This window comes from Hyla sarda (assembly GCF_029499605.1).
Source record: "Hyla sarda isolate aHylSar1 chromosome 1 unlocalized genomic scaffold, aHylSar1.hap1 SUPER_1_unloc_3, whole genome shotgun sequence".
NCBI classification, from domain to species: domain Eukaryota; kingdom Metazoa; phylum Chordata; class Amphibia; order Anura; family Hylidae; genus Hyla; species Hyla sarda.
In genome coordinates this window covers 1,023,896-1,042,354 of record NW_026607589.1, presented here as the reverse complement: position 1 = coordinate 1,042,354, position 18,459 = coordinate 1,023,896, and the positions used below count along the sequence as shown (strand labels likewise).

The 18,459-nt window shown below is 37.7% G+C and overlaps 1 protein-coding gene across 1 annotated transcript in view; it reads left to right on the top strand.

Moving 5' to 3' along the window:
* Positions 1 to 18,459, top strand: part of LOC130298177 (uncharacterized) — a 185,373-nt gene that overhangs the window by 63,732 nt on the left and 103,182 nt on the right. The window contains 1 exon segment of the mRNA XM_056551088.1: positions 7,844 to 8,137. Within this exon segment, the coding sequence (XP_056407063.1) occupies positions 7,844 to 8,137 (294 nt within the window).

The following is an 18,459-nucleotide window of genomic DNA, read 5'->3' as shown; positions in this document are numbered from 1 at the left end:
AGGCGTCCGACGGTGCTCCAAGATAGATATAATGTCCAAAAACCGATGAGCTCCGTCCATGGTCTGTTGCCCACTTACAAAACCTACCTGGTCATTTACTATTAATGAAGGAAGGATAACTTTAAGTCTGTTACCAGTATAGAGGCGTACATTTTCAAGTCGATGTTTAATAAGGCGATGGGTCTTAATTTAAATGATTTGTTAGGAATTTTACCCGATTTAGGTAGGGTAACCACAATTGCATTAAGCATTTCAAAGGGGAATTTACCCCGGAGAATGGCTTCATTGTACAAACAGACTAAGTGTGGAGCCAAGATGCGCCCATGCAGTTTATAATATGCGTTAGTTAACCCGTCAGGTCCGGGTGACTTATTAGGCTTTAAAGGGGTACTCCGCCCATAGACATTTTATCCCCTATTGAAAGGATAGGGGATAAGATGTCCGTTCACGGGGGTCCTGCCGCTGGGGACCCCCAGGATCTCGGCTGCAGCACCCACCTGTTGCAGCTTCCGGAAACACTGGAGGCTTCGTCTCCCGACCACGTTGACGGGAGATTGTGATGTCACGACTCCGCCCCCGTGTGATGTCATGCCTTGCCCCTCAATGCAAGTCTATGGAAGGGGGCGTGACAGCTATCACGCCCCCTCCCATAGACTTGCATTGAGGGGGCAGGGTGTGACGTCACACAGGGGCGGAATCATGACGTCACGATCTCCCGTCACCGTGGTCGTGAGGCGTTAGGATGAGAGCCTCCAGCGCTGCCGGAAGCCGCAACAGGTGAGTGCTGCAGACGAGATCCCGGGGGTCCCCAGCGGCGGGACCCCCGCGATCTGAAATCTTATCCCCTATCCTTTTGATAGGGGATAAGATGTCTAGCGGCGGAGTACCCCTTTAAGCATTTAATAGTAGAATTTACCTCAGAAAGGAAAATAGAAGCGGATAAAGTATTTAGTTTTTCTTAAACTTGCTAGAAAACTGTGATAGTAGATGGTTCTGGTTGAGGAGTAATAGAATCTTTTTTAAGATTGTACAGTGAATTGTAGTAATCTGACATTATATTGACAATACATTTGGGAGCAACAATTTTTTCATTGTTTTGATTGTAAATACACTGCTCAATAAAATAAAGGGAACACTTAAACAACACAATGTAACTCCAAGTAAATGACACTTCTGTGAAATCCCACTGTCCACTCAGGAAGAACACTGACAATCAATTTCACATGGAACAGACAACAGGTGGAAAATATAGGCAATTAGCAAGACACCCCCGATAAAGGAGTGGTTCTGCAGGTGGTGACCACAGACCACTTTTCAGTTCCTATGCTTCCTGGCTGTTTTGGTCACTTTTGAATGCTGATGGTGCTTTCACTCTAGTGGTAGCATGAGATGGAGTCTACAACCCACACAAGTGGCTCAGGTAGTACAGCTCATCCAGGATGGAACATCAATGCGAGCTGTGGCAAGAAGGTTTGCTGTGTCTGTCAGCGTAGTGTCCAGAGCATGGAGGCGCTACCAGGAGACAGGCCAGTACATCAGGAGACATGTAGGAGGCCATAGGAGGGCAACAACCCAGCAGCAGGACCGCTACCTCCGCCTTTGTGCAAGGAGGAGCACCGCCAGAGCCCTGCAAAATGACCTCCAGCAGGCCACAAATGTGCATGTGTCCACTCAAACGGTCAGAAACAGACTTCATGAGGGGGGTATGAGGGTCCGACATCCACAGATGGGGGTTGTGCTTACAGCCCAACACTGTGCAGGACGTTTGGCATTTGCCAGAGAACACCAAGATTGGCAAATTCGCCACTGGCGCCCTGTGCTCTTCACAGATGAGTCTGGAGACGCCGTGGAGAATGTTCTGCTGCCTGCAACATCCTCCAGCATTACCGGTTTGGTAGTGGGTCAGCAATGGTGTGCGGTGGCAATTCTTTGGGGGGCCGCACAGCCCTCCATGTGCTTTCCAGAGGTAGCCTGTGTCATTAAGTACCGAGATGAGATCCTCAGACCCCTTGTGAGACCATATGCAGGTGCGGTTGGCCCTGGGTTCCTCCTAATACAAGACAATGCTAGACCTAATGTGTTTGGAGTGTGTCAGCAGTTCCTACAAGAGGAAGGCATTGATGCTATGGACTGGACGCCCGTTCCCCAGACCTGAATCCGATTGAGCACATCTGGGACATCATGTCTCGCTCCATCCACCCCAGACTGTCCAGGAGTTGGCAGATGCTTTAGTCCAGGTCTGGGAGGACATCCCTCAGGAGACCATCCTCCACCTCATCAGGAGCATGCCCAGGCATTGTAGGGAGGTCATACGGGCATATGGAGGCCACACACATTAATGAGCCTCTTTGTGACTTGATTTAAGGACATTACATGGGTTGATACATTTGATTTTCATTGATAATTTTTGTGAGATTTTGTTGTCAGCGCATTCAACTATGTAAAGACGAAAGTATTTCATACGATTAGTTCATTCATTAAGATCTAGGATCTGTTATCTTAGTGTTCACTTTATTTTTTTGAGCAGAGTATATGGAATACGTGTTTTCGTTAACTTTTACTCCTTAAGGACTCAGAGTTTTTCCGTTTTTGCACTTTCATTTTTCCTCTTTACCTTTTAAAAATCATAACCCTTTCAATTTTGCACATACAAACCTATATGAGGGCTTATTTTTTGCGCCACCAATTGTACTTGAACATCTACTCCGAAAACGGAAAAAATATATATATTTGTGGGACCAAATTGAAAAAAAACGCCTGTTATTTTGTAAATTTTGGGGACCTCCGTTTCTATGCAGTGCACTTTTCGGTAAAAGCGACACCTTATCTTTATTCTGTAGGTCCATATTCAATTAAAATCGAATCTGGTTGATTAAGATGATACCCAACTTATATATAGGTTTGATTTTGTTTTACTTATGGGGAAAAATATAACTGCACGAAAATTAGTACTTTTAAAAATGTCATCTTCTGACCCCTATAACTTTTATTTTTTCGCATATGGGGCGGTATGAGGTCTTATTTTTTGCACCGTGACCTGAAGTTTTTGTCGGCACCATTTTTGTTTTGATGGGACTTTTTGATCGCTTTTTTTCAAATTTTTTTTATAGTATACAAAGTGACCAAAAATAAGCAATTTTGTTTGTTGTGCTATGTAGTGGTTGAGTCCACTCTTTCACTTCTCTTTCTTTTCTAATGACAGGTGCTTACTCCTCTTTCATTTTTGCAGTATTGACACGTTTGTTGATAGCACCAATATGCTACTCCATACTTTATTCAGCTTACTGTTCCTAAAGGCTGACCTGTCGATTATGGTTTTGTTATCATTACTTGAATTGAGTTGTCGCTCTCTTTGCTGTATTTGATTCTTTTTGTTGTTGTTTATTTCTGTACTCAAAACAATAAAACTTAAAATTTGAAAAAATAAGCAATTTTGGACTTTGGAATTTTTTTTTACGTGTTCGCCGTTGACCGTGCAGTTTAATTAACATTATATTTTTATAGTTCAGACATTTACGCACGCGGCGATACCACATATGTTTAATGTTTATTTTTGTTTATATATATATAGCAATCCAATGATTCCACAGCACACCAAAACGATTGTTTCAAAAGTAAACGGTGATTTATTCCATATCCAGTATTACAAATACGCTTATTTGTAACACTGGATATGGAATAAATCACTGTTTACTTTTGAGACAATCGTTTTGGTGTGCTGTGGAATCATTGGATTGCTATACTGAGTGAGCCCCTGACCAAGGCTCTTGCCTCTGCGAGCACCCTTTTATTTTTTTTATTTTTTATTTTTTTGTAGTAGTGCTGTTCTTCTGGAATATGTTTATATATTTAATGGGAAAATGGGGGTGATTTAAACTTTTATTAGGGAAAGGGTTAAATCACATTTAACTTTTTTTTTTTTTTACACATTTATAGCCCCCATAGGGGACTAATCACTTCTAATCACTGCCAATTCTCATCATCTTCTTTCCCAACATGTCTATCAGACGGTATCAGGTCTTCAAGATTTGGGTTGGATAATACATTTCCAAAAATCAGATCACACTCCATCAAGGGCCAAGACATTTTTGGGCATGACCCTGAACAAAAGACTTTTCTTCCAGCAGAAAAGGTATCCTCTTTTTATAGCAGAAAATTAAGTCTCTTTCGGAAGTAGACTGTCACATTAAGGGAGGCCATGTTTTTACTGGGGTCCATGACCTCTTGTATTCCGGCAGTACCTTGGTGCCAGAGTCACTCCAGAACTCTCCAGACACAAATCCGAACAACAAAATGAGGTTATCTCACCACGTAAAAAAGTCTTTAAAATAGCAGCTAAAAAAGGAGAACCTTGTTCTGGGGGTTTCCCGATTCCTCATCCATCCATTCCTATAACATCAGACGTCAGTCTTTGGGGCTGGGGAGTTCTGGTGGGGGACCCTTAGTTGCAGGGTCCCTGGTCTCAATAGACCCAGTATCGAGAGTTGAAGGCAGTCTTCAAGGCCTTACAAGCTTTGAAAAAATTTATAAAAGGTCTTCATGTGAAGGTCTATTTAGACAACATTACCTTTATCAACCATCAGGGAGGAACAATACACACACTACTGAAGGCTCTATCAGTATAGGTTTTTTATAAGACAGAACAGAACGTGGCATCTCTGTCAGCAGTTCATTTGAAAGGAGCGGACAATCCAGAGGCCGATTTTCTAAGTCGTCACATCTTGGATCCGGGCGAATGGACGGAGGACGGGGCAGGTGAGGAGACTGGGATGCGAGCTACGCGGGTCGCATCCCCGCCGGAGACAGTAGTGCAGCGCTCCCGGTCAGCGGATCCAACCGGGGAGCTGCACGGAGGTGAACGCCGCGAGCGCTCCGGGGAGGAGCAGGGACCCGGAGCACTCGGCGTAACAGCTGTCATGACCGGGGGAAGACGGGAAGAGTGTTATTAGGGTCAGCCTAGGGCTCACTCTCCCTGTCCTCCCCCGGTCATGACAACAACTGCGAGGCTGCTTGCCCATCTGCCCTAAACGGTGGATCAACAACCACGGTGCCGGTCCCTACCTGCGCTAATGTGCAATGGACGTAAAAACAGATAATACTGAACACAGGCATAGAAACATAAGGGGAAAACTACCAAACAACCAGATAAACCAGACAGGATATAAATATACAAACAGGGCAGAATCTAGTGTACTAACAAACAGTTCAGAAACCGGAATCAACATAAACGGCAGATATGAATAAATGAACAAGACTAGGTATGGAGTAAGTATACAGCAGAAACCAGGAGATGAAGGGGATAAACAGATGAACTGAATGTAAAACACTAAACTGATCAAGAACATAGACTGGAACACTGGACTCAGATAACTAACATAAACAGATTAAGTTCAGAGGACACAGATCAGTGCGTAAGCACAGAGGGCACTATAGACTAATGGTAGAGCACAGAGGAAACACAAGATCAGTGATCATATACTCTATGATCAGTGCATGTACTATAAACTCCAAAGATCAGCTATAATGAACTCTATAAAAAAGGATACAAGAAAACCAAACTTCACAACGTGAAGGGACACAGGTCAGGATTCTCACAGTGTGAACAGAGACAAAGAAACAAGGTACAAGCAGAACGGACATACAATCCTAAAAACCGACAGATGTACCACAGACTAAAATCAATAATAAACAGGATTATTAACCATGGCTAAAACTCAGATAATATCACAAAATAAATACATAGTGGATGATAAAACAGACATGGAAGTTCAATCACCAGCCACTTGAGTGCAGGAAGGCTAGGGTTTAAATAGCCACACCAGAGTTCCAATTGGCTCAGAGCTTTAACTCTTCCAAGCACAGGAAGAATTAAAACAGAAACTGCTCAGACAAGAATACCATTGTCTGAACAGACCCAAGACATAAAAACATAAAAACACAAAAACGGACATTACATATGCTTTCCTTCCCTGTTTCCTCTGATAATGAGAGCTCTTCAGAAGGTACCGCAGAATTTATCTTTATAGCCCCATTGTGGCCAAAGAGAAGCTGGTTCAGCCTGTTAAGAAATCTCTCTAGTGGACCCCATTCTTCCTCAGTAAATCGAACTGTTCAGCCACGGCCCCCTGTATCACAAGGACCTAGTCAATCAGCTTGGCTATTGAAAGGTTTGTACTAGAATAAAAGGGTCTTTCTAAGAAGGTCATAGACACCTTATTGTCTTGGTGTAGCTCTTCCCCTCCAAATATTTTTAAACAATATTCCTAGAATTCTGGACTTCTTACAGGACGGCTTTGAGGTGGGCCTTTCCCTGAGCACTCTTGAAGGGGTACTCCACTGCTAGACATCTTATCCACTATCCAATGGTTAGGGGATATAATGTGTGATCACGGGATCCCGCAGCTGGCACCCCCGCAATCTCTTTGCAGCACCCGACGTTTGTTTAGAATGCTGGGTGCGGGCAGCAGGGGTCGTGATGTCACGGCCACGCCCCTCGACATCACGCCATGTCCCAATACTGCAATTTTATGGGAGGGGGCGTGGCGGCATCCACGCCTTCTCCCATAGGCTTGCATTGAGGGGGGCGTGATGTGACGTTACGAGGGGAATGGCCATGACGTCACAACCCCTGCTGCATGCTCCAAGCGTTCGGGACTATATGATGACTCAAAACCCTTTTAAACCCTTATGTGAATCTTCTATCAAGCATCTTACATGGAAGACTGTATTCCTTGTGGCTATCACTTCAGGCAGAAAAGCAAGTGAAATACAAGCCTTATCTATTGAAAGTCTCTATCTTACAGTTTTAGAGGATAAAATCATCTTAAAACGTAATCCTGCTTTCCTCCCAAAAATAGTAGCTAATACAAGACATCGTTCTTCCTACGTTCTGTAATGGCCCTAAGAACGATAAGGAAGAAACATTTTACAAGTTAGATGTAAGAAGCGCAGTCTTACATTATACTGATGTTACAAAGTCCTGGAGGAGACCAATAAAAGGGAACTCCGCTAATAGACATCTTATCCCCTATCTAAACAATAGGGGATAAGATGTCTGATCGCAGGGGTCCCGCTGCTGGCACCCTAGACATCCTTTGCACAGAGCGAACTTCGCTCTGTGCCGGACGACTGGCAATGTGGGGCGGTGGCTCGTGACCTCAATGCAAGTCTATGATGTATATTATATGTAATATGTATATTATAATGCAAGCTTTATAATCTGACATTCTTTCTTGCCGGTGGGTCATTCTAAAGTACGGCAGTCAGTCCAACTTATTTTCCTGCATTATTGGTGGCCGAACCTTGAACGCGGTGAACGTTCCTGTACTATCTGTGCTCATGACAAGGCTCCCAGGCAGAGACAAGCTGGCCTTCTACAACCTTTGCCTATTCCGGAAACTCCATGGTCTCACATAGCTATGGACTTTATTACTGATTTGCCACCTTCCAGCAACAATACGGTCATTCGGGTTGTAGTTGATCCTTTTTCCATAATGTCTCATTTCATTCCTTTGCCTGGTCTTCCATCTGCTCCGCAACTGGCGAAACATTTTCTTCAGCATATCTTCCACCTTCATGGCCTTCCATCTTACATAGTCTCTTATCAAGGAGTGCAATTTGTTTCCAAGTTCTGGTGGGCTCTCTGCTCTCGCCTTAAAATCAAGCTGGACTTTTCTTCTGCCTACCACCCAATAACCAACAGCCAGGTAGAGAGAGTTAATCAAATCCTGGGAGACTATCTCCGTCATTTTGTCTCAGCTCGACAAGGATTCTGAGTCTAAGAGGACATCACCATTCTTTGTTGTCTATGGTCATCATCTTCGTCTTCCCCTTCCTCTTCCAGTCTCTTCTGGTTTGCCAGCGGTGGATGAACAATTACGGGATTTCATGACAATTTGGCAAGAAACCCGACACTCTTTGGAGCTCACTTCTTCCTTTATGAAGTCTCAGTCGGATAACAAGAGAAGGTCTCCTCAGACTTTCTTCCCTGGTGACAAGGTCTGGCTTTCTTCTAAGTATGTTCGTTTCAGGATCCCCAGTTACAAGTTGGGTCTTCGTTACCTTGGACCATTCGAGGTCTTGCAGAAAATGAATCCGGTCTCCTACAAGCTCTGTTTAGGATCCACTACCACCTGCTGTAACAATAAGGAAATTGCAATAAAACAACACAGCCACTATAAATCTAAAGAATCTAAATCTAAAGAAGCTCCGTTTAGGATCCACTACCACCTGCTGTAACAATAAGGAAATTGCAATAAAACAACACAGCCACTATGTTGATAGCACCAATATCCTACTCCATACTTTATTCAGCTTACTGTTCCTAAAGGCTGACCTGTCGATTATGGTTTTGTTATCATTACTTGAATTGAGTTGTCGCTCTCTTTGCTGTATTTGATTCTTTTTGTTGTTGTTTATTTCTCTACTCAAAACAATAAAACTTTAAATTTGAAAAAATAAGCAATTTTGGACTTTGGAATTTTTTTTTACGTGTTCGCCGTTGACCGTGCAGTTTAATTAACATTATATTTTTATAGTTCAGACATTTACGCACGCGGCGATACCACATATGTTTAATGTTTATTTTTGTTTATATATATATAGCAATCCAATGATTCCACAGCACACCAAAACGATTGTTTCAAAAGTAAACGGTGATTTATTCCATATCCAGTATTACAAATACGCTTATTTGTAACACTGGATATGGAATAAATCACTGTTTACTTTTGAGACAATCGTTTTGGTGTGCTGTGGAATCATTGGATTGCTATACTGAGTGAGCCCCTGACCAAGGCTCTTGCCTCTGCGAGCACCCTTTTATTTTTTATTTTTTTTATTTTTTGTAGTAGTGCTGTTCTTCTGGAATATGTTTATATATTTAATGGGAAAATGGGGGTGATTTAAACTTTTATTAGGGAAAGGGTTAAATCACATTTAACTTTTTTTTTTTTTACACATTTATAGCCCCCATAGGGGACTAATCACTTCTAATCACTGCCAATTCTCATCATCTTCTTTCCCAACATGTCTATCAGACGGTATCAGGTCTTCAAGATTTGGGTTGGATAATACATTTCCAAAAATCAGATCACACTCCATCAAGGGCCAAGACATTTTTGGGCATGACCCTGAACAAAAGACTTTTCTTCCAGCAGAAAAGGTATCCTCTTTTTATAGCAGAAAATTAAGTCTCTTTCGGAAGTAGACTGTCACATTAAGGGAGGCCATGTTTTTACTGGGGTCCATGACCTCTTGTATTCCGGCAGTACCTTGGTGCCAGAGTCACTCCAGAACTCTCCAGACACAAATCCGAACAACAAAATGAGGTTATCTCACCACGTAAAAAAGTCTTTAAAATGGCAGCTAAAAAAGGAGAACCTTGTTCTGGGGGTTTCCCGATTCCTCATCCATCCATTCCTATAACATCAGACGTCAGTCTTTGGGGCTGGGGAGTTCTGGTGGGGGACACTTAGTTGCAGGGTCCCTGGTCTCAATAGACCCAGTATCGAGAGTTGAAGGCAGTCTTCAAGGCCTTACAAGCTTTGAAAAATGTATAAAAGGTCTTCATGTGAAGGTCTATTCAGACAATGCCTACTGAATAAGAGAATAGGGGAACATTGTTATAATATAAATAGGGGACACGAGGGACATCCCCTCTCTAAATATTTTAAGAAGCAACACAACTGCAGCATAAAAGGAGCCACTTTTCTAGGGATAGAAAAAGTGGAACCCCATTGGAGGAGGAGGAGATTACATCTCTCAAATGTCCAGGTCTGAAGCAAAATGGATATTTGACCTAGATACCCTGGTACCTAATGGATTAAATATGAAATTTTTACTTTATGGCTTTTTGTAAAAAGAGATATCCTTACTGAGTATAAAACTATGCCTTTTCTAATATATTAATCGGTTTCCTGTTTTTCTCCCTTCTTTTTTAAAATTTAATTAAAAAAAAAACTGGCAAAAAAATGCAAAAAATCAGATATTCCTCCCAGTGTGGAAAATCTGGACGAGAACAAGTATAAGAAATGTACATTGAGTTCCACAATGAAACAATAAAATTCTAGGAATAAAACCAAAGAGTAGTTATCTACAAAATAAATACTGTCCTTTGCTATAATGGAAAAAGGAGAAAAATGGCTCTTGGAAAATCCGCAACGGACACTGAACAAACTGATAATAAGGAGAACATGTCGTCACCTTATGCTGTGTATACATATAATATTTCACCAGTAAAAAGAAATAAGATCTTATCTTCAGGAAAAAAAACACACGGAAAATCAGCAGGAAAATCCTCCCGGTGTGAAGCTGATCAGCAGCAGATAAAATAAATTCAGGTTAGCGCCCGAGGACCCCTCCCAGATGAAGGAAATAGTGTTTTCCCAAATGCATCGGAGGTTTTCTGGTCTCAGTCGTGACCTGTAGTGACGTCACTCACCAGTGGTCACCTGATCCATAGCAGTTGCTGCAGGAACGCTTCTGGTCCAGAAACCACCGGCCGGGGTCGTCTCCCAGACCGTCCCTAATCACCGAGGACACCGGAATATAGCGAAACAGAGGAGCCGGCAGAACTGGAATACACTCCCTTCACCGATAAGGTGCGGTTTAGGTTTAGCGGTGGAGACAAAAGGAATAGCACGCACCTCTCTCCTATGTAATAGAGCCAGTAAAGCAGAAATCTCTCTGCAGAACATCGCACCAGGTACTTTATTTAAGGTGTGGATCTGCAGTTCATCATACCGCAACCACATATCCAGGATTATACTACAGTATAAATGTTGACAAACAAGGGCCGCTGGAGCAGAAGCCTATCAGCAGAACATTTATTGAAGGTGCGAATCTTCAACGTTGTGTAAGTGCATTACATTGTACATCTACATGTATATATACATACAGGTGAGCACAACGTTGTGTAAGTGTATTACATTGTATATCTACATGTATATGTACATACAGGTGAGCACAACGTTGTGTAAGTGCATTACATTGTATATCTACATGTATATATACATACAGGTGAGCACAACGTTGTGTAAGTGTATTACATTGTACATCTACATGTATATATACATACAGGTGAGCACAACGTTGTGTAAGTGTATTACATTGTATATCTACATGTATATATACATACAGGTGAGCACAACATTGTGTAAGTGTATTACATTGTACATCTACATGTATATATACATACAGGTGAGCACAACGTTGTGTAAGTGCATTACATTGTAGATCTACATGTATATATACATACAGGTGAGCACAACGTTGTGTAAGTGCATTACATTGTAGATCTACATGTATATATACATACAGGTGAGCACAACGTTGTGTAAGTGTATTACATTGTAGATATACAAGTATATATACATACAGGTGAGCACAACGTTGTGTAAGTGCATTACATTGTATATCTACATGTATATATACATACAGGTGAGCACAACGTTGTGTAAGTGCATTACATTGTACATCTACATGTATATATACATACAGGTGAGCACAACGTTGTGTAAGTGCATTACATTGTACATCTACATGTATATATACATACAGGTGAGCACAACGTTGTGTAAGTGCATTACATTGTACATCTACATGTATGTATACATACAGGTGAGCACAACGTTGTGTAAGTGTATTACATTGTACATCTACATGTATATATACATACAGGTGAGCACAACGTTGTGTAAGTGCATTACATTGTACATCTACATGTATATATACATACAGGTGAGCACAACGTTGTGTAAGTGCATTACATTGTACATCTACATGTATGTATACATACAGGTGAGCACAACGTTGTGTAAGTGTATTACATTGTATATCTACATGTATATATACATACAGGTGAGCACAACGTTGTGTAAGTGTATTACATTGTACATCTACATGTATATATACATACAGGTGAGCACAACGTTGTGTAAGTGCATTACATTGTACATCTACATGTATATATACATACAGGTGAGCACAACGTTGTGTAAGTGCATTACATTGTACATCTACATGTATGTATACATACAGGTGAGCACAACGTTGTGTAAGTGTATTACATTGTATATCTACATGTATATATACATACAGGTGAGCACAACGTTGTGTAAGTGCATTACATTGTATATCTACATGTATATGTACATACAGGTGAGCACAATGTTGTGTAAGTGCATTACATTGTATATCTACATGTATATGTACATACAGGTGAGCACAACATTGTGTAAGTGCATTACATTGTAGATCTACGTGTATATATACATACAGGTGAGCACAACGTTGTGTAAGTGCATTACATTGTAGATCTACATGTATATATACATACAGGTGAGCACAACGTTGTGTAAGTGCATTACATTGTACATCTACATGTATATATACATACAGGTGAGCACAACGTTGTGTAAGTGCATTACATTGTAGATCTACATGTGTATATATACATACAGGTGAGCACAACGTTGTGTAAGTGCATTACATTGTATATCTACATGTATATGTACATACAGGTGAGCACAACATTGTGTAAGTGCATTACATTGTAGATCTACGTGTATATATACATACAGGTGAGCACAACGTTGTGTAAGTGTATTACATTGTAGATCTACATGTATATATACATACAGGTGAGCACAACGTTGTGTAAGTGCATTACATTGTATATCTACATGTATATATACATACAGGTGAGCACAACGTTGTGTAAGTGCATTACATTGTATATCTACATGTATATATACATACAGGTGAGCACAACGTTGTGTAAGTGCATTACATTGTATATCTACATGTATATATACATACAGGTGAGCACAACGTTGTGTAAGTGCATTACATTGTACATCTACATGTGTATATATACATACATACAGGTGAGCACAACGTTGTGTAAGTGTATTACATTGTACATCTACATGTATATATACATACAGGTGAGCACAACGTTGTGTAAGTGCATTACATTATACATCTACATGTGTATATATACATACAGGTGAGCACAACATTGTGTAAGTGCATTACATTGTACATCTACATGTATATATACATACAGGTGAGCACAACGTTGTGTAAGTGCATTACATTGTACATCTACATGTATATATACATACAGGTGAGCACAACGTTGTGTAAGTGCATTACATTGTAGATCTACGTGTATATATACATACAGGTGAGCACAACGTTGTGTAAGTGCATTACATTGTAGATCTACGTGTATATATACATACAGGTGAGCACAACGTTGTGTAAGTGCATTACATTGTAGATCTACGTGTATATATACATACAGGTGAGCACAACGTTGTGTAAGTGTATTACATTGTAGATCTACGTGTATATATACATACAGGTGAGCACAATGTTGTGTAAGTGCATTACATTATACATCTACATGTGTATATATACATACAGGTGAGCACAACGTTGTGTAAGTGCATTACATTGTAGATCTACGTGTATATATACATACAGGTGAGCACAACGTTGTGTAAGTGCATTACATTATACATCTACATGTATATATACATACAGGTGAGCACAACGTTGTGTAAGTGCATTACATTGTAGATCTACGTGTATATATACATACAGGTGAGCACAACGTTGTGTAAGTGTATTACATTGTACATCTACATGTATATATACATACAGGTGAGCACAACGTTGTGTAAGTGCATTACATTGTAGATCTACATGTATATATACATACAGGTGAGCACAATGTTGTGTAAGTGTATTACATTGTACATCTACATGTATATATACATACAGGTGGGCACAACGTTGTGTAAGTGCATTACATTGTAGATCTACATGTATATATACATACAGGTGAGCACAATGTTGTGTAAGTGTATTACATTGTACATCTACATGTATATATACATACAGGTGGGCACAACGTTGTGTAAGTGCATTACATTGTACATCTACATGTATATATATACATACAGGTGAGCACAACGTTGTGTAAGTGTATTACATTGTACATCTACATGTATATATACATACAGGTGAGCACAACATTGTGTAAGTGCATTACATTGTAGATCTACATGTATATGTACATACAGGTGAGCACAACGTTGTGTAAGTGTATTACATTGTACATCTACATGTATATATACATACAGGTGAGCACAACGTTGTGTAAGTGCATTACATTGTACATCTACATGTATATATACATACAGGTGAGCACAACATTGTGTAAGTGTATTACATTGTAGATATACAAGTATATATACATACAGGTGAGCACAACGTTGTGTAAGTGTATTACATTGTAGATATACAAGTATATATACATACAGGTGAGCACAACGTTGTGTAAGTGTATTACATTGTAGATATACAAGTATATATACATACAGGTGAGCACAACGTTGTGTAAGTGCATTACATTGTATATCTACATGTATATATACATACAGGTGAGCACAACGTTGTGTAAGTGCATTACATTGTATATCTACATGTATATATACATACAGGTGAGCACAACGTTGTGTAAGTGTATTACATTGTAGATCTACATGTATATATACATACAGGTGAGCACAACGTTGTGTAAGTGTATTACATTGTAGATCTACATGTATATATACATACAGGTGAGCACAACGTTGTGTAAGTGTATTACATTGTACATCTACATGTATATATACATACAGGTGAGCACAACGTTGTGTAAGTGCATTACATTGTACATCTACATGTATATATACATACAGGTGAGCACAACATTGTGTAAGTGTATTACATTGTAGATATACAAGTATATATACATACAGGTGAGCACAACGTTGTGTAAGTGTATTACATTGTAGATATACAAGTATATATACATACAGGTGAGCACAACGTTGTGTAAGTGTATTACATTGTAGATATACAAGTATATATACATACAGGTGAGCACAACGTTGTGTAAGTGCATTACATTGTATATCTACATGTATATATACATACAGGTGAGCACAACGTTGTGTAAGTGCATTACATTGTATATCTACATGTATATATAGATACAGGTGAGCACAACGTTGTGTAAGTGTATTACATTGTAGATATACAAGTATATATACATACAGGTGAGCACAACGTTGTGTAAGTGCATTACATTGTAGAGCTACATGTATATATACATACAGGTGAGCACAACGTTGTGTAAGTGCATTACATTGTACATCTACATGTATACATACATACAGGTGAGCACAACGTTGTGTAAGTGTATTACATTGTACATCTACATGTATATATACATACAGGTGAGCACAACATTGTGTAAGTGCATTACATTGTAGATCTACATGTATATATACATACAGGTGAGCACAACATTGTGTAAGTGTATTACATTGTACATCTACATGTATATATACATACAGGTGAGCACAACATTGTGTAAGTGTATTACATTGTAGATATACAAGTATATATACATACAGGTGAGCACAACGTTGTGTAAGTGTATTACATTGTAGATATACAAGTATATATACATACAGGTGAGCACAACGTTGTGTAAGTGTATTACATTGTAGATATACAAGTATATATACATACAGGTGAGCACAACGTTGTGTAAGTGCATTACATTGTACATCTACATGTATGTATACCTGGGCACTACAGATCATTATACACATATTAATTTTATTATTATCTAGACCATTGACACATTGAGGATTATTACCACAATCTGCAGATTACATAAGCATTCAACGAGAAAAGTATCTATTTTTAACCCTTTCAGCGCTGGTATATGTTAATTTATTGATTTTACTAGTACTCCGGTACATATCTATGGTAGACAGGGACCCATAGTATATACCTGGCAGCAGGAAAGGTGCACAAAATCACAAAACTAGAGCAGTTTACACCCACAGACAAGGAAGCGCCAAGATCGTATATTTATTTATTTACGTATTTTATGTTTATATTGTTATATTGGACGTATTATATGTTTATATTGTTATATTGGATGTATTATATGCTTATATTGTTATATTGGACATATTATATGCATATATTGTTATATTGGATGTATTATATGCTTATATTGTTATATTGGACGTATTATATGCTTATATTGTTATATTGGACATATTATATGCCTATATTGTTATATTGGATGTATTATATGTTTATATTGTTATATTGGACGTATTATATGTTTATATTGTTATATTGGATGTATTATATGTATATATTGTTATATTGGATGTATTATATGCTTATATTGTTATATTGGACATATTATATGCATATATTGTTATATTGGATGTATTATATGCTTATATTGTTATATTGGACGTATTATATGTTTATATTGTTATATTGGACGTACTATATGTTTATATTGTTATATTGGACGTATTATATGTTTATATTGTTATATTGGACGTATTATATGTTTATATTGTTATATTGGACATATTATATGCATATATTGTTATATTGGATGTATTATATGCTTATATTGTTATATTGGACATATTATATGCCTATATTGTTATATTGGATGTATTATATGTTTATATTGTTATATTGGACGTATTATATGTTTATATTGTTATATTGGATGTATTATATGTATATATTGTTATATTGGATGTATTATATGCATATATTGTTATATTGGACATATTATATGCATATATTGTTATATTGGACGTATTATATGCATATATTGTTATATTGGACGTATTATATGCATACATTGTTATATTGGACGTATTATATGCATATATTGTTATATTGGACGTATTATATGCATATATTGTTATATTGGATGTATTATATGTTTATATTGTTATATTGGACGTATTATATGCATATATTGTTATATTGGACGTATTATATGTATATATTGTTATATTGGATGTATTATATGTTTATATTGTTATATTGAACGTATTATATGCATATATTGTTATATTGGACGTATTATATGTATATATTGTTATATTGGACGTATTATATGCATATATTGTTATATTGGACGTATTATATGTATATATTGTTATATTGAACGTATTATATGCATATATTGTTATATTGGACGTATTATATGTATATATTGTTATATTGGACGTATTATATGCATATATTGTTATATTGGACGTATTATATGTATATATTGTTATATTGGATGTATTATATGTTTATATTGTTATATTGGATGTATTATATGCATATATTGTTATATTGGACGTATTATATGTATATATTGTTATATTGGATGTATTATATGCTTATATTGTTATATTGGACGTATTATATGTATATATTGTTATATTGGACATATTATATGCATATATTGTTATATTGGACATATTATATGCATATATTGTTATATTGGACGTATTATATGAATATATTGTTATATTGGACGTATTATATGTTTATATTGTTATATTGGACGTATTATGTTTATATTGTTTTATTGGATGTATTACATGTTTATATTGGACGTATTATATGTTTATATTATTATACTGGACGTATTATATGTTTATATTGTTATACTGGACGTATTGTCGTGCGGAAATAAGTCAATTATGAATTATGGCCATAAAAATGAATTATGAAAAATTTAAAATTATAAAAAATATCAAAATTATGACCTGGTGAATTGTCGACAAAGCTAATCAATACAATTCACATCTGAGTCCGACTATTTCCTCAGATATCAACAAGTTATTTTTATGACGGGATGACGGTAACGCTTAAGGATGTAGTTTTGCAATATACAATAATACACAGGTATAAAAGTATGCAGATTTATTTGTTATTAGGTTATAGACATAAATGAGTAATAAACACAATGATATATGCAAATGAATATCAATTATATATATTTGTAATTATTACAAGATTGTTAATTGACTACATATAGTAGAACAATACATGTGAGTAGTAAGTAACTTGTTACAATAAAAACAAAAACTACTAGGTTAGGATATCATATAAGAAAAAGGTTACATATCACTCTATTCAGAGGAACCTCGTGATATGAAGATAGGCAATATCTAATCATAGACATATCAAAATGGAATGCTAAATACACTCCCCACCCCCTTCTAACCAACTACAAATCACATGACTCCAAGAATGAGCAAATCCATAAGGATAACCTGTTAGTTTTTGAATTTATGCTGAGAAGCAATTAGATCAATATACAATATGTAGATGTACGACCATGTCTGTTTCTTCTAACGGAATTCAAATCCATAAGGATACTAACATGGAAGAATACTTCCGCCCCATTCTGGACTATTTTCTATACATGATCTTGGTAAGACATTAAGACAAATAGCAGAGTTTTATGATCTCTCTAGACTATATTTTAGGAGGAAGAACTTGAAACAAGCTTCTTGTGTGGGAAATGTACTTATAACACTTAGCTTGGCGAGTAGGAATTCTATCAAT